General features: G+C 32.8%; 3 protein-coding genes across 3 annotated transcripts in view; 1 reads left to right on the forward strand and 2 right to left on the reverse strand.

The window, feature by feature from the left end:
- Window positions 1-917: 917 nt before the first annotated feature.
- Window positions 918-11,316, forward strand: LOC129809453 (uncharacterized). The gene is made up of 2 exons (XM_055859278.1): window positions 918-1,586; window positions 10,965-11,316. Exons 1-2 carry the CDS (start codon window positions 1,378-1,380, stop codon window positions 11,227-11,229), a joined length of 474 nt encoding a protein of 157 aa, XP_055715253.1. The 5' UTR covers window positions 918-1,377; the 3' UTR covers window positions 11,230-11,316.
- On the reverse strand, window positions 3,481-5,491 carry LOC129809434 (gastrula zinc finger protein XlCGF57.1-like). The gene has a single exon (XM_055859257.1). It carries the CDS (start codon window positions 5,271-5,273, stop codon window positions 3,708-3,710), a length of 1,566 nt encoding a protein of 521 aa, XP_055715232.1. The 5' UTR covers window positions 5,274-5,491; the 3' UTR covers window positions 3,481-3,707.
- LOC129809431 (tyrosine-protein kinase CSK) overlaps window positions 11,251-20,424 on the reverse strand; it is a 49,986-nt gene continuing 40,812 nt past the window's right edge. Inside the window, exons 6-8 of the mRNA XM_055859254.1 lie at window positions 17,024-17,219; window positions 16,837-16,923; window positions 11,251-16,731 (exon numbers count right to left, since the gene is read on the reverse strand). Of these exons, the coding sequence (XP_055715229.1) occupies window positions 16,555-16,731; window positions 16,837-16,923; window positions 17,024-17,219 (460 nt within the window). The 3' untranslated portion in view covers window positions 11,251-16,554. The remainder of the gene's footprint in view (window positions 16,732-16,836; window positions 16,924-17,023; window positions 17,220-20,424) is intronic.

The raw sequence follows: 20,424 nt of genomic DNA on the forward strand, positions 1-20,424 counted from the left end.
GCTTTTCACCTGGTTTGTGGAGCTAAATTATATCATGATAAGTTCCAGTTTCATTAAAAAAAAATAGGAGAAAAAAACCTAATTTCAAAGCTGTGCCAATTCAAAGATGCCCCACTTCCCCCTACTGCATTGATCATTAAAAAATCATATAATTTCTATGTTTATTTAGATAGTATTCTAAAGTTAAATTATATAAAAAGGCTTCAGAAACATCCCCGCTTTCCGCTAATTTTTTATTAAATCTAATCTAAATGATCAAAATGAGCATTTGAAGATCCTATTACAGGACAATTTTCAAAGAATAACTTTGATTCTATTCCATTTTCACTTCTTTCATTATATATATATAATATATATCTTTATTACTATCCTAACAAAATAATCCTCCTTAATGTTTTTTCTTTGCAAAATTTGCATACTTTAGGGCGCTATTGTTAATGGAAACTGTTAGCTCAGTTACAACGGTTTGAATTTGTATCATGGGTATTTGGCTCAGTTGCATACGATTAACTTTGCAATCGTAATAGTCTCTTTAAAACAAGTTTAAAAATTATTCCTTTTATAAAAATGGGTGATTTTTGCGGAGTTCTAAGCAAGAAAAGCGATGGCTCTAAAATTAAATCTACAAAAATCAAATCAAAAGTGGATTTAAAGGATTTTTCATCAACTTTCAATGATTTGGAGAAGATCATAGATATTCTGTTTCATGCACTGGAGGATTCTTTTCATATTTTCAAACAACTCACTGAGAATATTATACAAAATGATGCTCTAATCCGGAAACATAGTCAAATTGTAAGTCTGAAAAATCATTTAAAGGAAAACTAATAAATCATGAAATTCATACATTTTTGCAGATGAGCGATATTCATGGTAATTTGGAAGCAATGATAAATTGCATTCTCAAAATGGAATCACTTTTGGAGATGGTAATCCTGAGCATGGTATCTTTAGAAAGGATTATTGTGAGTTTGGAAGGAAACACTCTGTCATTTAAGCAAGTCCACAAAGATGATCCTCGATTGGTCATGTACAAAACACTCATTAGCATTATTCTTCGTCTAAATTCAGACAAAGATTTCTTGAATGAGATAAATCAGGAAGCTCGGGAACTCAATGAAAGTCACCCCATTGAAATTTCCGCAAATCTACCTAATCTTCTAGATCAACATGTTAAAATATTGGAAAAAATTGAGAGAAATCTCAAAGAAATGACAATAATTGGGCAAGATAATCATTCTAAATTGACATACTTTGAAAATCTGATGTCGAAAAAATCTTAGTGAGAATCGAAGAACCCTTTGAACGATAAAATTATTTGTTTGAGATTCTGAGAAAAAATTCAAGTGAAGAGTTCAATTTAAAATTCAAGTGATAATGGCAAATTTTCGTAACAATTTTGTCCAAATTATGGGCGGTGAGGAAGCAATTTTGAATTATAATACTTTTCCAATAATAGTGGAAAATATGCAGTACCTCATACATCAGTATGATGTGAGAAGTATAGTTGATGCAAGAATATCAATTATGACACCCTACATGGTATTTTCACCTCAGCATTCATCGACGCTCAATCAAAGCGACATGTAAGTAATTAATTTGCAGTTTGAAACTTTATCAAAACTAATTTAAAATGAGAAACGAAATTACATGGAGAGCTTCAAGACAATTTTGGAATCAATTTTCCATTATTATAGCTTTTTATGTGGTTTACTGATTTATTTACGTTTTAGCTACAACTGGCTACAACTTTTCCCCCATGACGTTTAGATATTGGTCCCAGAACAAAAGTTGTTACCTATAACAATCCTTTGACATAGGGCCTGTTCATAGCGATTCCGGGACCAGATTTGACCATTCTCCTTTATTTCAGAAATTTGATTGAAATTACTATATCGACTTGGCAAAATATAAGTCGAACAACTCGATTTTTTACAAAAATTGTTTTATCCGCTTTTTGGATACTTCTTTATACCCTCTACTTTACCTGTGAATATTATACTTGAAAGATAATTATTTTCAAAGCAAGGGGGAGATATTAGGGTCGGAAGTGGTGTACAGGTGAAAATGAAGTGCTTGGAAGTCTTTGGAAGTGGGAGTGCCCAAATATAGTTTTTTTTTGTCTAATTATGTATCTTTCAGACTATATGTTACTTTTAGTTAAGATCTTTAATTCGGGCGGAAAACTGAAAAGGTTTGTTGAAATTGTTAAGTTCGATTATGACAATAAATGGAGCAAATACACACAAATTTATTGTAGCTTAATTGTGTTGTAATTTTTCCGAGGAAATACTCAGCTAAATAATAATTTTTCTTAATTTTTACAGGAATTTCAAATTCCTGTAAAATCCTGTCAAATTCCTGGTCTAATAACAATTGTAAAAATTGGCAAAATGTTGGAAAACAATAATTTTAACGTATTACGCTATTTAGGAAAGCTTGGATGTGTTTAAAAGCTCGTTATATGCGTGCCACATTCTTTCACTTCGCGGCATAAGGGGAACTTTATAAATGTGTGCATTTTTCTCCTGATTCCTGGTCCCAGCGATCGTCAGTGTTCCTCGGATCGAAAGGCTAGCCCGCGTATCGGAATCCCGAAATAAAATGTATTTTTGAAAATTATTTTGCATTTTAGCAAAGATTTTTAACTAAATCATTTAACTAAATCAAAAATGCATTATGTTGGTTCATATTTAATCTGCAGAACCAATTTTCTCTTCCAATTTCTAAGAAAATTGTTATTAATTAATATTCCAATCATCAAAAATCATTCCTTTTAATTTTAAAGGATTTTGAAACCAGAGTGAGAATCAAGCTTAATAAAAAGTGAAGATACGTGTAAAATGCTGAATTAGTTGTTGCACTCGTACTTTTCCGAAAGTATCTTCACCAGTCTATTAGAAAAATTCAAAATATGTTGATACCCCTTCTTTTGGCGCTAGAAAATCAAAATAAAGAAGAATTTTAAAAATATGTGTAAAAATTAATTTTTTGAGATTTTTTAAAAGTTTTCCTAATTAGATCATTCATCAGATTAAATAAATTACTGATTTCTAAGTATTAGAAGTGCATGAAGTCCAAGAAGTGCTGGATGTATTGCATTATTTTCAAGTGTTGCGAAGTTTTGGAAGTGCGAAGGCCTCTTCCATACAAATTGTGGAACTTCCTGGAAGTGGTGTACACATTCTCACCCAAATATCTCCCCCTTGTTTCAAAGTTATAGTGATTTTAAATCTCAAAAATCCTATACTCTGCATGTAAAATCTCAGCTTCATATCGCTCTCCTGTAAAATTTGCCTACTGCGAGTTATTCGTTTTTTATTCTGAGCGGTCGATATGATATCTTCCAACTTCAGCTCTAAATCGAATTAGAATGCAATTCGAGTTTTCTTACCAAATGTTGACCAAAATTAATATTTTTTACTACTAAATTGTACAGTAATGTTAATTTATTACAAATTTAAAATAAAAGAGACGAGATTGTTCCATTAAAAATGAGTAATATGTATTTTTGTAATTTATTGCTAATACTTTTTTTAAATTGCCATAAAAGGTGATCAAGTTCACAATAACAAGCATCTTGAAGACCTCAAAGAATATCTTTCAACCAATTCGTTGAGACATAAATACCGATAGAATTTATATTTTTTCAAAATTCTCATAAAGTCTCTATATTCGATTAAAATAATTTAGGGTTGAACTTAAAGTTAGGACTTGTGATCCTTGTGATAATTCTTCATGTGAGTCTTTAGGCCTGATCGTTTGATAAATCTCTTCCCACATTCGGTGCATGCATGTGGTTTCTCTCCAGTGTGAGTCATCACATGATTCCTCAGGCTCTCAGCCTTTCCAAAGGATCTCTCACAATGAGGGCAATGGAAGTCCTTCTTTCCATCGTGAACCACCTTCACGTGACGTGACACATTTCTGGGTATTGGGGATTTGTAGGAACAATATTCACAGGACCACATTTTCTCCTTTGTATGCGTATTCATGTGGGTATTTAATTCACCTATTGATACCTTCTTGAGTCCACAGACTGCACATTTAAATTTCTTGATACCTTCATGGCGCAGTATGTGAAGTTTCAGATGATCTGCCCTTGTGAATGATCGACTACACTTGGGACAATGGAAATCCTTAACTCCCTGATGAACAACCTTCAAGTGCTCCTTCAAACTCTGCTGTTTACGAGCTTTATAGGGGCAATGTTCGCAATGCCACATGGTTACTCTCGTGTGAATATCTAAATGAATTTTCAAATCATCGGGTGTATTATTTTCGATCCCACAAATTGCACACGTGTTCTTATCATTTTTCAAAGGTAGCCGTGAGCAAGATTGCATTCCGGCACATTGTGTAGCATCTTTATCTTTACTGCGATGGCTCTTAAGAGAGGAGAATGTCTTAAATTCATTCCCACAGATCTCACATATCCAAACTTTGTTTTTGGGAAGCCTAGGATTCTCTGGATCATGTAATTTCTCCATATGAAGTTGTAAGCCTATTTTTGTTTTATATTGGTTTTCACACTCTGAGCATGGAAATTCTTTTCTTTCACCATGCTTGATCTGCATATGATGCTTAAATCCACAGCGAGTGAGTTGTTTCCCACAAATTTTGCATTCACAAGGTTTCAATCCCAGATGCTTCTCTCTCATGTGCATTTCCAAGCGCGATTTTCGACGGAAATGTGAATTACATAGACTGCACACCAGGTTTCCCGGATTTCGTCCTACACGTTCAATCCCCTTTTGAGATCCATGATATTCATCTTGTTTTGTATTTATGAACTCTCTGAAGATTAGGGGAGCATCATCATCAGGCTCTGTTTTAGGTATAAGAGGTTTATCATCAATGGACAGCTTATCGGAAATGCCACTAAGAGAATCATCTCTGTCCGGAGAGTAGTGTAAATTCTTCATAGAAGAATTAGTTGCATCCGAAATGGCTGGTTCTGTCTTTATATCTATCAAATTGTTTAAATGTTCAGGTGGTGTGTATTTCGTCTCGGGAACATCCATTGACAGGATCTTTTGAAAGTGCACAGCCGTAGCAGAACACATTTTGCGGAAGTTGTAAGCCTCTAGGAGGCGACTGTAGCAATTGCTGCATAAGACTTTGGGTAAATCATCGTTCTCATGAATGTCCAGTGATGTGGTTTCCTTGTAGATATCCGGGAGCTGTATTGTGACGAAAATAAATATCTGAGACTCTTCCTGTGTCTTATTTTGACACGCTCTGCAATTATCTGCTATATTTAAGCAATCCATCTGAATTTTAACTTTATGACTTCCTGGGAAAGGATTTTGTAACTCTGGAAATCGAACACCTATCTATATTTGGGATTATGAATGAATGAATAAATTTTTATTGTATAGCAGCCGCGAAGGCTTAATATTTAATATACATTTACGAATATTAAATATTGTTATTAGCAAACTTCTGTTGTTGTGTTCACAGCGCTCGTATTCACTTTCAGGTTATTTTTTATGTTGTCATTCTCTCTCGGTTTTTCAAAAGGAAAACACCGTTTGTAGCGTTAGAATCTGACAACACCAAAAAAAGTCGCCGAGAGATTAGGTACTTTTAATTATTTTTAATGATTATTGGCATTTTTGGAGTTTTCTGCATCCTTCTAGAATATTTCTAAGCTAAAATTGTGGAAGAATAAATAATAAAATTTATGAATGTTTTAAGATAATACATTACTGAAATTTCCAATATTTTTGATAAATAAAATATAATGGTACAATAATATTAAAAATGAGATTTTTAAAAAGTTCCTATTTTACTATTTTCTTCATTTTGCTTAGTTTGTTTAATTATGAAATGCACTTATGAAAATTAACAATTTTTAATTTCTTTCCCACAAGAATTACAAGCAGTACCTAATTGACAAGCAGCACATTTTCACCAATTAAAGGCTCTGCGACGAGGCGCTCCGCTGAAATCATTAGTCTACCATTTATTTATTTATTTTTTTCAAAAAAAAGGGACAGATAATCCTAACCGGCTTATGTAGGTGAGATTCTTAACGTGAGCTAACTCGGAGTGCATGCAAATTCGATTTAGAGCTGAAATTGTGAGTCGCCATTCAGTTATCTTGAATCAAATTCGTGAAATTATACAAATTTTGTATTTAAACCAAAATATCAATGATTTGGATGAACTGGCACAAAAGTGATATATGGGTGAAATGTAGACCAGAATGTACTCTATAATTTTGCCGTAGAACTGGATCTCATCGATTAATTAGAAGCCAAGATAATCGAGGTTGTATGTTTCTGAACTCGTTTTTTCGACCAGAGCGCCCCAAGTGTTCATTTGATGAACTTCAACTATATCAAAGAATTGTTGTATTTTGCGGGACTTTCCATTTAAAACCATATTTTAAGTGTCTTTGTGGAGTAGAGGCAGTCAAATTGGCATCTGAGTGATTTCAAAGCGTTATTATGGGAAAAATCAATTTTTTCACACTTAAACGGCAAAATCGGAGTGATAGCGTAGTCTGACCGGAAAATGATGTATGGACGAAATGTAGAGACAAATGTGCTCTACAATTATGTCGAAGTAATCATCAAAATCGGTTTAGCGACAGTCGAGATAATTGAGGTTATGTGATATTGAAATTGGTTTTTCGACTGTGGCGCCCCTGGTGTTGGTCCCACGAAGTTCAAATGTTCTAGAAAGTTGTAGTATTTGGTGAGATCTTTCGTTTAAGCCCTCATTCATCAAAATCGGTCACATAGAACCGGAGATATGATTTTTTGAATTTTGTGAACTTTGACCCCTCATATCTCCGGTTCTGTTTTAACCACAGCGCGTATTTGCACCATTTTGGAAACGTCCTAGACTGGGCTACAACATACTAAAATTTGATTAACTTGCACAATGCCGTTTTTGAGAAAAGTGACTTTGAATTTCGATGAATTTTGACGCTATCACAGCGCCACCTGTGGTGACTTTTTGAACTTCCATCTGAAAGTGCTCATTGAGACGAAACCAAAAAGGTAAAATTTAGGTCGCTATGTTAGTTAGAACCGGAGATAGAGGCCGGTCAATGTTCGAACTTTGACCCCTTATAGCTCGGGTCAGGGGTTTTAGATCGACTTAAGGTTTTTTTTGTTTGATAGGTATAATCAACGGCTACAACATACTAAAATTTCAGCCCGATGCACAATGGAATTTTTGAGTTATTTAACTTATAAGATTTAAAAATTTTCTTTTTAATAATAGCGCCCCTAGCGGTGGTTTTATGAACTTGCGATGTTAGAAGGGGAAGTGGCATTTCACGAGAGCTTTCCAAAAAGCCCTCACTTTTTAAATTATGACAATTAGAACCGGAGTTATGGCCATTTTAAGAAATTTTTTTTGGACCCTTATAGCTCGGGTCAGGGGCGTCGGGGGACCTTAAGTTGGGTATTGATGGAAAGCTCTAAGGCCCAGCTATAACATACTAAAATTTGAGCCCGCTCGATGCCATAGGGGCGGAGCTATTGAGAAAACAAAAAAAGGGGGGTCTTCAAAATGGCGGAAGGAGGGGTGGGGGGTGGGGGGTCAATGCACCAAGTTGCAATTTTCACCCGATATATAACCTTTGCCGAAAACCGCAAGTCGATATCTTTTTTAGTTTAGGAGCTATTAAGCTCCAAAGAGCGGCCGGCCGGCCGGGAACGTAAATTAGCCACATATATATTCGTGATCAGGAAGTGCTGAAACACGTTTTGGCCAAGTTTGAGCTCGATCGGACGACATGAAATTTTGTTAGGATTATAGTAGGTGAGATTGTTAAGAATCTCACCTAATATTATTGGCACTGACTGGTACAGTAAAATTCAATCCATCGAAATATTGCCTTTTACTCTTTCAATGAAAAATCCAGATATAATTGTCTCTTTCTGTCAAATGAAAATTAAAAATTCAATTAGTTTTAATTTCATTTTAAATTTTAAATTTAATTTAATTTTACAGAAAGAGAGAATTAAACTGGATTTTTTTTTTGACAGAAAAAAGGTAAAATTTCATTCAATTTAATTTTACTCAAATGAAAAGCTGTGCCAGAGCCATATGAAGAGGAACTTTAAGTATATGTATAAACGGTATAAACTACATATAAACATACACCAAAAATTTGAGGAGTTTTTTCCTTCTAAAAAAAAAAACCCAAAAAGCAGATAATTTATGGCCCCTATTTTCAGTCTTCCATTTAATGTATTTAATACACTTTTCTCCTCATAATAATTCAAAGAAACTTTTCGAGTTATATATAAACAATACTTCGTGTGTTTCTACTCATTGTGGTAGGTAAAGCGTTGATCAGGGAGTAAAGAGGTCTACCACTCACGGTTATGGCTAGAGCTAGATAGCTGCCAATCAGCCGTTTTTGGAGATGTTGGAGACTTATCGAAGGCGACCTGCCACTCCAAAAAATCTAAAGCACATTTTTGTGAATTTAATCTTAATGAGAAATCAATAAAATCCTTTATTAGGACCTTTTGGACAAATATGCACCTAAGAATCTGCTTTTTGGGCAAATTTTATTCTCTGATTCATTCCTGTAACGATTTTAATAGATTTAAGCACATAAGCTTTCTAAAGAATCTGAACAGATTTTCTTATAAAGAGAAATAGCATCTGTCTGAAAATAATGTCTCAAGAGAGAATTTACCAAAAACGACATGGACAATAAAGGGCATAAATCCTATTTGAAACCGAATTTGTTTGGTTTTATATCTTTTGCATTAACAGATTTTTAAATAAAAGAAAGAGTTTAATTTTTCTTTGAAAGTTCCCTTGGTAGTTTTCTGCAAGTCTTTTATTAAAAATTCACCATAAATCGATTACCACGAAGGTCCTAATGGTTTCAAACAATTTATGAAGACAAGAACATTTCCACTTCCACCCATAATTCTGTTACAGAAAAATGTCCTTATGTGTAAATAAAAAAATCTACTTTAAACTTAATTTTGACTAATTTGCTGGATTTAGTACGCTGTAAGCTTGCTAAATCACCAAGAAAAAATTTCTCCTTGAAGAAATTGCGGTAAATTGATCAAAAATTGAATGGAAAATGCACTTTAACCCTTTAACGACGAGACAGTTTTCGCTGACCGAAAATCAGCAGTAAAAATAAAACTGATAAGATAAACAAAACTTGTGATACGCATTACATCTAACCCTCGGAAAGCCAACAAAGTCTGATTTGGTCTATTTTTTGCCTCTAACGATTGGGATAAAAATAGTCCAACAATTTAAGTAATTTTTCTAACGATACCAATGACAAATAATTTTCACTCTAATGAAATTGTAGTTTCTCTTACCAAAACGATTTTGCTTAAAAAATTAGAAGTATAAAAAATAATTAAAATTAATTTTCAATAGAAAAATTTAAGAATTCGTTATTTTTTAGCTTAAAATTTACTTTACATAAGAAAACATAAGAAAAAAATAACTTCAGGTAGTCAAGAAAAATTATTTTCTGTATGGGACACCGGTATTCCAATTGTCCTTAAAGGGTTAAAGTCTCAAAAGCTTTCTTTTGTTTTTTCAAAAATTTGTCAAAAAACGCAATGGTAAAACGATGTTATTTATTTTATGGTAGATGTGGAGAGTTTGAAAAATTTCTTTAAAACTTTCTAAGTAAGAAAATTGTTGCATCTTTCTGTGAAAAAAAAAATTAATCAAGTTTCCCCAAAAGTTTCGCAAAAAGTCTATTTAAAAAATCCACTAGAAATCTATTTTTAATCTAAATTGAATTATTTTATGGTTTTTGAAAAGCTTCTAAGACCCAATAAAAGATATTTAAAAAATCAGAAAAAGTACTTTTCTTGAGTGCAAATGTTCTTTAGGTTTAGATAAATCTTAGTATTCTTGAACTATTTTCTGAGTTATACTTTTTTTTTAATTTATTGCATATCGTATATAGAGGGGGTAACAGCCCCTCCCTGCACCCTGCGCCCTGGGTGCACCTAATTACAACCAAATTCGTTTTTTCTCATTAATGAAAATTTTCTAAATAATTCAATATAATATTTTATAACGTTTTTTTTTTGTACTACTAGGGGACATAGCGCTACCTTCGGACGCATCAAGCTTCGAACAACTCATTTTTATTTAATATGTTCTTCAATGAATTTGACCTATCATAGTATCATATTTTAATCAATGTTTCAAATTTCCTAAGAAAAGGCCATGTATGAAATCCATTAAAAACATAGAAAAAAAATGAGTTGTTCGAAGCTTGAGTTGTCCGAAGATAACGTGCTTTCCTCTATATCTAAAAGTATTATGGAAGATTCCTTTGAAATTTTTATGACTATAAAGGTGCCCTAAACGTTTTGAAAGCATCAAATTAACATTAAGATTAAGGGCAGAATCACATTGACAGTAAAATACTCACCGTATTTCGTTAATTTACGCATTTTCATTGCAATTCTTACGCAAATTCTCGATTACCGTATTACCTTATCTCATACTCGGTGGCACTAGATGAAAATAATATTTATAAGAAAATTGAAGAAATAAAACGAAAATGCGATAAAAGGTGAGTAAAAAACTGTATGATTAATTTCTCGTACAGTTTTTTCGGCTCACCGTTTATCGAATTTTAGTTTTATTTCTTCAATTTTCTTATTTTATTTTCACCTAGTGCCACCGAGTGTGAGATAAGGTAATACGGTAATGGGAAATTTGCGTAAGAATTGCAATGAAAATGCGTAAATTAACGAAATACGGTGAAGTTACGGCGAGCATTTTACTGTCAATGTGATTCTGCCCTAAATGAAAAAAATACAAATTACAAAAAAACTTTTTAAATTTTTAACACTTTTTAAAATATGAAAACGATCCTTTTGAAATGTAGAGTGCTAATTGATAACCCGAAAGGATCAAAATGAATGTCTTTATGTTTCTTACTTACAAATCGATTAAATTCTAAAAAAAAATCTTTTGAAACCTTTTAGAATACCTCAAGCGCCTCAGACCTTCGGAGAGAAAATGCAAACTGAAGGATACTACTTTCCTTTACACTATGATAAAGGCACATCCACTAACGATATGTACGTGCAATCTCCAGCAACGTGTCAAAGTATTGGGGTAAACACAATGAATCCAACAAGCGGAGGAATTATCCAGAATTTACTAGAAGACTCACTGAATCATGTTAAGGTACTCAATGCTCAACAAATGATGAAGAGACGCAAAGAAATGGACATAAATTTCATGTAAAAAAAAAAACATTTAAAAAAATTTTCAGGCCATATAATTTTCAAGAGAATTTTTATTTCAATTTACTAAGAATTTCATTCCTTATTACTTGCATATCTTTAATTCATTCCTCATCACTTTCTCTCTCTGAACGGTTGTTCTTTGTTCTTTTTTTTTGTAGAAATACAAAAGAAGGATTTATTTCATACAAGAATTTAACGTATTTCAATAACAATCACTCAGCGAATAGATATTAAACTTTGTCTTTTAAGGAATGTCGATACTTTTGTCGCTTCACTTACATTTTTTTACACTCACAAAAGAAACATAATGTTTTAATAGACATCATAGAAATAAAATGGTTTAAAATTTTCTTTTAATTATGTAAGTATCTCCTCTTGTATGTATTTTAAGTATTTCTTTTTCTGTCATTTCCTTAACTCAATTTAAAAAAAAAAACTTGCTTTAAGCAATTATAACGCATTGATTTTTTCACATAAATTTCCATAATTTTTTGTAGCAAAATTATTATTTTTTTTTAATTTGTCACCACCTCTAAAATTAAATGTGGAATTATTTTGATAATTTTTTAATTACGATTTTGTTCATTTTTCTCACAAATATTGATTTTCTTTTATCAACATCCAAATATTCTACGCCAAGACTTCTATTAAAGTTTATCATGTAGAGAGTAGAGTAAATTTTTGTCTACATCTTTAAATGTATTTTTTGTTTTTTTTTTTCTTTTAGTAATCTTGTTCTCAGTGAATCGTTAAAATGAATTTATCGTCCTATTAACTGGTTATTTATTGCTCTGGAGCGGCACATTAAACACAATTGTAAATTGCACAAAATTCAATATTTCATCATCTTTTTTTTTCATTCATTTTAATCGCGTCACGGAAGACAGCAAATAAATAATTTATTTATTTCTAATTTGGAGATGGGTTAATTGTATAATAATAAATTGATTAAATTATTTTCATAAAAATGAACTCCATCCATTTTGTTAATTATTACAGAACATCTTTAACTAAGATAAAAATTATTAGCTAAAATTGCAATTAAAAAACACATTTCTTTTAGTCACTAATTAAAAGTTTCTCTGTCCACTAACATTAATGCAATATTTACAGTAATTGTATGATATAGTGATTTATGATTTTTTATTATTATTATTATTATTACTTTAGTGTTATTATCAGGTCGGTATTTACATTGCAAGATTTCCTTCTTGCCATTTTCTTCTCTGCCTTTGTGTGTCGAAAGTTGTTTGCAAGAAAATATTGCAGATTTTGTTATGATAATTTTATGGACGAAAACAATTTGATTATTTTGTCACGCCAGTTTGAGACACATTCATTGTGATATTCCATTTCTTCTTCTCTCCTTTGATTCATGACTATAATTTAGTGACAATATTTTAGGTATTTGTTTTATAATTGATTGTAGCCTTTGTCGGTGAATTTTCGCAAAAACTTTACATAATTTCCTGCACTTTCTATTTACAAGTTATGCTTCTGTGTATAAAATTAAAGTTTTGTCCTGAAAAACTATCTTGAGATTGATATTAAATGATTATTGGTATTTCTCACTCCTATACAATAAAATGCCATTCTGTCTTCTGTTCCTAAAAAATTTTGCTATTAAAGACTGTTGAAGTTTTCAAAAAAAATGGAAGTAATCAAAAATCTAAACTTTTCTAATGGAAAAGAATTTTCAGCTTTAACATTGTATAATAAACTAATGAAATCTTTTGAGAAATAAACATTTTTATAAATAAGTCAAAATCGTCAGACAAAAATTCATTTTCGGTGTTAAAAATTTCATTTTGGTCATTAAAAGCTAAAGAGTGATCATAAATCCTTTTGAAATAATAATTTTATTCAACTTCGCATAACCCCCGAATACCATACATGCCATACATCCACCGCCGTCTTAGCCTTGGTGATCAGCCATCAAAGCCAAACGGCAGAAATGCTTCTCCATAAGCTAAATCATTAGGGGCGGCGTTTTATTAAGGATGCCTGAATTGAAGAACAGTAGTACGTAAAATGGTCTTCAGACTAGAGGTTTAGCCCATCAGTTCCCAAAAGACTCAAAATCCTAAATAAGAAGTAATTCTATTGGTCTTTCATCATCTAATATGTAATAACTTTAGAAAATCCAATTCTAATTCAAAATTTTATAAAGAAAATCTTGACTGATAAAAAATCAGAGAAGTTAGGCAATACTGTTTAAGCCTTAGGTCTGAAGCCCCTATAATAGATTCGAATAAGGACGGGTCATGAGTCAGGCCAAGACTGGCAATTGTGCTTATTAAAATTCTCTCAAATATTTTGGAAGCTAATGAAGAAACATAGGGTAAAATGGGGCAATTCGGAATCGTGTCTCTTTTGGAATTTTGAGATTTTCTTACTGTTTAGATGGTCAAAGACAAAAAGAAAACCACGAAGAAGTACAAAACTTTACAATAGAGAGCACTTCGTTGTTTTTTTTTTCTTTTGTCATCTAAAACTGTCAGAAACTCAATTAAAGAAACTCAAAGTTCTAAATTAGACATGATTTCAAGTTAACCCATCTTGCCCAAATACTCTTTCTATTAGAAAGGTCTTCAGGTCTAAAGCGGTCTTCAGACTGGAGGTTTAGCCCAGTACCCGAAGATCTCATAATCCTAAATAGCAGGCAATTTGATCTTTAATAATCCAATTCTAAGTTAAATTTTTCCAGAAAATCGTGTTTGGTAAGAAATTATAGCAGTTATGCCGCGGCAAAGCTTTAAGTTAGAAGCCCATATAAAGTACAGCCGTATGGCTTAACTTCTCTCATTTCTTATCAGACAAGATTTTTTTTTTAAATTTCGACTTTAAATATTAACAGGAGATACACGATAACACTGAACCTCTCTTGATTTTCATAATTTTATTCTCTACGACGACGTTTCGAAGACGAATGTCCTCTTCATCAGGTATTGAATGTGGAAGGGAAAATCACGTACGTTCTGTATCCGTAAGTTGAATGCTGAACGTTACTGCAGAAGTTGTGATCCAAGTCCAAGTGTACTGTAACAATTCTCGCCTGTACGTGATTATCCCTGCCATATTCGATACTTGATAAAGAGAACATACGTCTTTCAAAGTTTAGGTTTTTATAATAATTCCATTTTGTATTTAAAATCTTGAAGACTCATTAGAGTTGAGAATAAATTAAAAGAAGTTGACACTTTTATCGTCTTCTGCACTTAGATCAGTTAAAAGGGAGAAATTCTGAGAACCCATTAATGAACCACAAGGAAATGGTGATCTCATTATTCTCACTATTGAATCACAGAGATCTTGAGCAGTGGCTCAAAAGTTATATAAGATGTAAAAACACAATTTTGGATAGAATAAAGTGAACATCGAAAGAAGCAAGAAGTCTTCTTTATTTTCAACTTTCTGATTTCCCCGCTTGGAAATCATAATTATTTGTCTTTTTTCTTCAGGTGAAACAAAATTTCCACAGGCGCGGCGGGCGATCACCGGAGGTATCCTCATAGAATATACATTTACATTACGCTAGCTCATTATCCAATATTCATTTCATATCTTTCTTTTAACGTTCATCCCGTGCGGCCATCGCCGTCTTAGCGTCGAGACCAACCTCCAAGACAAAACGATGGAAAAATTCCTTCTGAGGTTGTATGTTTTGTAATTCAGAATTAGCTTCGCAGAGATATTAGCTGAAGGAGTTAGGTATGACCAGAGAGAAAAAGAGACTTGATCCAATAGATTTTAAAAAACTACTAAAATGGCTTGTTATTTGGAATTTCGAGATACTCGGGAATTGGGCTTAATCTCCAGTCTGAAACACGTAAAAGTTTCAGCCATAAGGCTTAAGTTCTCTAATTTCTTATCATAAAGGATTTTTGGGAAAATTATGATATTTTGTTAAAATTGCAGAACGTGCGGAATTATTGGATGAAATCAAGATATTTTAAACATTATGCACAAATAATCAAATATTCTCATTAAATGTTTAAGTCCTGTTACGTTCTACGATTGCCTGGAGCTTTAAAAGCCTTGAAAGCTCCAGCCAATTGGATAACGAAACGGAACTAAAATATTAGTGGAATGTAATATTCAATTATTTGTAGATAGAACATTGCTTCTAAATTAAATTTCTGACACATTGACGTTAAATATTAAGATAATCAGCCAAAAGGAATAGGTACCAACAAAGACGCAATAGCATTTTTTGTATGGAAGTGTAATATTTGCGCTGAAATTATTTAGGCAGTTTCTTTTTTTTTCACCGTGTGTTGATTGTGTTTCATCTGAAAATATAAAATTCGACATATTTGCTGACACAATACTTTTGAACTCTTTAGTGTTATCCTAAAACACCCTTCACAGTGGATTACTAATATATACGAATCGTCTAAAAAATATTTTCATATATTCTGCATTGAACCATTACTTAATTATTACACCTATCATCTCTAAATGATTACTCTCATTTTCTTTCTTTTAAATCCATTTTGTAATGTGTGTTTTTTCCTTGTTAAATTGTATAATTAATTAGTTACAAATATGAATATCATATTATATTACTAAATAGTAAATATATAAATATAGGAGGGGGGGGGGGAGATGTCAGTACTTGAATATTTTTCTCATCATCAATTTCTATCCAATATTTCTTGTATTATTTTCATTTATTCCAATGTATGATTATGAATAATTTTGCCATTTTTTTTTTAAATATATATGTTTTAATACCACGATTAACTCATCTATTGCCGTGAATTCAAACTTTCATGTTAATCTCAGCACGAGTTTTGCATATACTTTTTTTATAAACTTTTTACCTTACCACGAGATAATTGGAGGCAATTAGAAAATTTCACCTGAATAAAATTTACATCTTTCAAACAAACAAAAAAAACATTAATAAATGTGATAACGCATGGAAGAGATTAAGAGACAGATTTTGCAATGTACAACATAAATTAAGATTGTCTGCCAGCTGAAAATGATTGAAGAGATTATGTGATTGTCACTACTGTTGCATACTTCCTTGATTTCTATAACTCCTGCGCTACTTAAAACCAACACACTTTTGATCAATTAACACAGAAAAAAAAAACACCGTGAAAAGTATTGAAGGAAAAAAAGTGATCTCGATAGATTTCGTGGCACAGAAAAAAATTGTCTTTTCACTTTATAACTTCTTAATAATTGAATTTCTTTGCGTTGGTAGCAAAACACATGAAGGCAGATTAAATAAAATTTGCCTCTCTGAGTCACAAAAGATGGTATAAAAAAAACATTTATCAAAAATAAAAGCAATAACCAAACTAGAAATTCACGTGGTGGCATTTTTCAACTGGAGCAACTTCACTTTCAAATCCCCAAAATTTGGTCGCCTTTGCGGATTCAGGTCCCACGCTTGACGCATCATCTCGTATATTTCCGGTGGGCAACCTTCTGGAGCTTCCATCTTGTAGCCAACCTCCACGTGCTTTACAACATCCGCCAGTGGCTACAAGTTTAGTAAAATTGTTTGCAAAGAAGAAATTTAAAAAAAAATGAAATGTAAGTACTCCAAATTGTCTGTTTCTCTGTCTTATTCATGATAAGAACTCACAATTCTCGGATATGGAACTCGTCCAAATGAATAAATTTCCCAGAGAAGTATCCCAAAACTCCACATATCGGATTTATTGGAGAATCGCTACGTGACATGAAAGAACAATGTTGTATATTGTAAGTTAGTAATCTGAAGAAGACAAGCAAAGTTTTCTTTTCTTTTCCTTGTAATTTTTGAAACTTACCCCTCCTTTGAGGGCTTCTGGTGCTGTCCACTTAATTGGCAATTTGCCAACGTCCAAGTTGTAGCACTCCTCACGTGCTAATCCAAAATCAGACACTTTGGCCACACAATTCTCCGAAATTAATACATTTCGGGCTGCTAAATCACGATGAACCACTTTCTTACACTCCAAGTACTCCATTCCCGAGCATGTGTCGCTGGAAATTGCAGGAAAACAATTAAGATCTCTTGCCAAAATATCTTGCAATCTAGGATAATTGACTTCTGAAGATTGGACAAACAATTTTGAGGCACTCTGCAGCATAAGAATTTGTTTCAAAATTTCGAGAAAATTCCCACTGAAAACAAAACGAATAGGGTCGAAAATTTGTATTTTTTTGTTTTTAACCCTTTTAAGGACGAGAAATTTTTTTACGGACCGAACGTCCGTTTGTGAAACGTCTTTCATTTAACCTTGGAAAGTCCGACAGAGTCTGACTCAGTATATTTTTTGTCTCTGTGGACGATAAAATCAAAAATAGCTCAAAAATTAAAATAATTTTCTGACAATACCAATGAATAATTTTCGTTCTAATGAAAAATATTATCTATAATTATTATAGTTTCTAGAGTCAAGAAGTTTTTGCTTAAAAAAATTGAAAAAACAAAAAAAAATAATAAACATAAAAAAAAGTTTTCTATAACCTTCTACTTTGCGAATACGCATAAACATTAGAAATAAATTACTTTAATGCCCAGCGCACAATAACTTTTGTTTGTAAATATATTTTCAAAATATCCTATGAGAGTGAGCGAGATGACTAGATCTAGATCTCGCTCACTCTCATTGAAATGTCAAAATGATGTTTACAAAACAAAAGTTATTGTGCGTTGGGCATAAGCAGTCAGGAAAATTTATTTTCTCTATGGGCAACGGGTAACCTAATCTTCCTTAAAAGATTAATTTAATTTTCTCGATCTAAAAGGTATACCGGAGCCATAAAAAATTAAGTTTGGTCAAGAAAATAAAATTTGATCAATAGAAAATTCAAGTTGGTCAAAAAAATGATCAGCAAAATAAATAAATTTTAGTCAATTAAAAACTTAATATTTATAAAATTAGTTTTAATATAAAATTAGCATCTACAGTAGAACCCCGCTATAGGCCATCGCTCTATAGTCCACAATTTATCGACCGTTGATTTCAAAACACTGATTTTAAGTTAGGCTACCTATGTTTTTTAGTACGCGACATGCAATGTTGTCATAATTATTTTTAATATTTTGGCAAACTTTATTGAGTAGTTGTGATAATTGTGATCCGTAATGAAGAGAGCGAGCACAAGTGCCACAATCGCAAGGAAAGTGGAAGCCGTCGAACAATTTCAATACTAAAAGTCGTTGATAATTTTAAAAAATGATAATTTAAAAATATGTCAAATCTGGAACCAAATATGGACTATAGCGGGGCTCTACTGTAATATGATTACACACAGAAAAAAATATTTTGTAAAAATGTTCGTAAATGTTTGTGAATTCCTATGGGAGAGTTACAAAATGCTCCGGAATCGTATAACCCACAAACAAGTTTGTAAAAGTTTGTACTTTTTCACATTGTTCGTAACATGATTTGACGAACATTTTTTGTACTTTTACAAACATTTGTCCGTAAATGTTCGTAAACATACAAAAAATGTTCGTAAAATTTTGTCATTTGTTCGTAAATGTTCGTAAAATGTTCGACAGGAAAACAAAATTCAAAATTCAGGACAAATGTTAATTAAAACCGGAGATATAGACCGGTCAATTTTCCAACTTTGACCCCTTATAGTTCGGGTCAGGGTTATTGATCGACTTAAGATAAGATAAGATTTTGCCAGGGGTCAGTTCTCCATTTCGGATATTCCGATGCATCCAGGCCACCAATTGGGCCCCTTATGCTTCCCCACTCCTATTCTATCTTATCCCCCGATACGGGTAGCCGCTCAATATCACAGCTCTGTGAGCAGTCAGTGCCGCTACTATATCACAGCATCCCTTCTCGGTGTGTGTTTGGGATCAGTGACAGCGAATATTTGTATCGACTGAAGTACCGCTTTCATGTCGAAACTCGTTTTTGTACCAGCCTCTATTGTTTAGGCGGTTCACTTTTTTTTGTCAATATGCACCATTGACATTACTATTCATTCATTCACTGGACGAATTCAAAGCCGATATGGCATGAGAAATCTTTTTCTGCTGCTGCTCAGCTTTGAACCCCAGACCTCGCAGTCATAGAGCTACTACTCTATCCACTGACCCATTCGAGGCCACTCGAATTAAGTCTGATCGACTTAAGTATTTTTTTTTGTTTGATAGGTATAATCTGCGGCTACAACATACTAAAATTTTAGCCCGATGCACAAAGGAATTTTTGATTTATTTGACTTAGAAAATTGAAATTTTTTCTTTTTAATAAAAGCGCCCTTAGCGGAGGTTTTGCGAACTTCTGTTATCAATAAGAAAATGGCTTTCCAAAATTCACTGGATTTTTAAATTCTGACAATTAGAACCGGAATTATGGCCATTTCAAGAAATTTGTTTTGGACCTTCATATCTCAGGTCAGTGGGGGTCAGGGAATCTGAAGTTAGCTACTGATCGAGATCTAGGGCCCGGCTATAACATACTAAAATTTGAGCCCGCTCGATGCGATAGGAGCGGAGCTATTGAGAAAACAAAAAAGCGAGTATTCAAAATGACGGAAGGAGGGGTGGGGGGTCAATGCACCATGCATCCAATTTTCACCCGATTATAATCTTTGCTGGAAGCCGCAAGTCGAGTTCTTAGTTCGGGAGCTATTACTCTCCAAATAACGGCTGGCCAGCCGGGAACGTTACTTAGCCACCCGGGGAAAGTGGCTAAACACATTTTGGTAAAGTTTGGGCCCGATCAGAGGACATGAAATTTTGGTAGGATTATAGTAGGTGAAATTGTTAAGAATCTCACCTAATACAAACCGCTTTATTTTTCCTATGCCTTAACTTGCATGGAAATTTGACTGGTTTGAAAGTTTTAGGGCAGAATCACATTGACAGTAAAATGCTCACCGTATTTCGTTAATTTACGCGTTTTCATTGCAATTCTTACGCAAATTCTCGATTACCGTATTACCTAATCTCATACTCTATGGCACTAAGAGAAAATAATGTAAGATAATTGAAGAAATAAAACGAAAATGCGATAAACGATGAGCAAAAAACTGTACGAGAAATTAATCGTACAGTTTTTTACTCACCGTTTATCGCATTTTCGTTTTATTTCTTCAATTTTCTTATAATTATTTTCATGTAGTGCCACCGAGTATGAGATAAGGTAATACGGTAATGGAAAATTTGCGTAAGAATTGCAATGAAAATGCGTAAATTAACGAAATAAGGTAAAGT

This window comes from Phlebotomus papatasi, chromosome 1 (genome assembly GCF_024763615.1).
Source record: "Phlebotomus papatasi isolate M1 chromosome 1, Ppap_2.1, whole genome shotgun sequence".
Lineage (NCBI taxonomy): Eukaryota > Metazoa > Arthropoda > Insecta > Diptera > Psychodidae > Phlebotomus > Phlebotomus papatasi.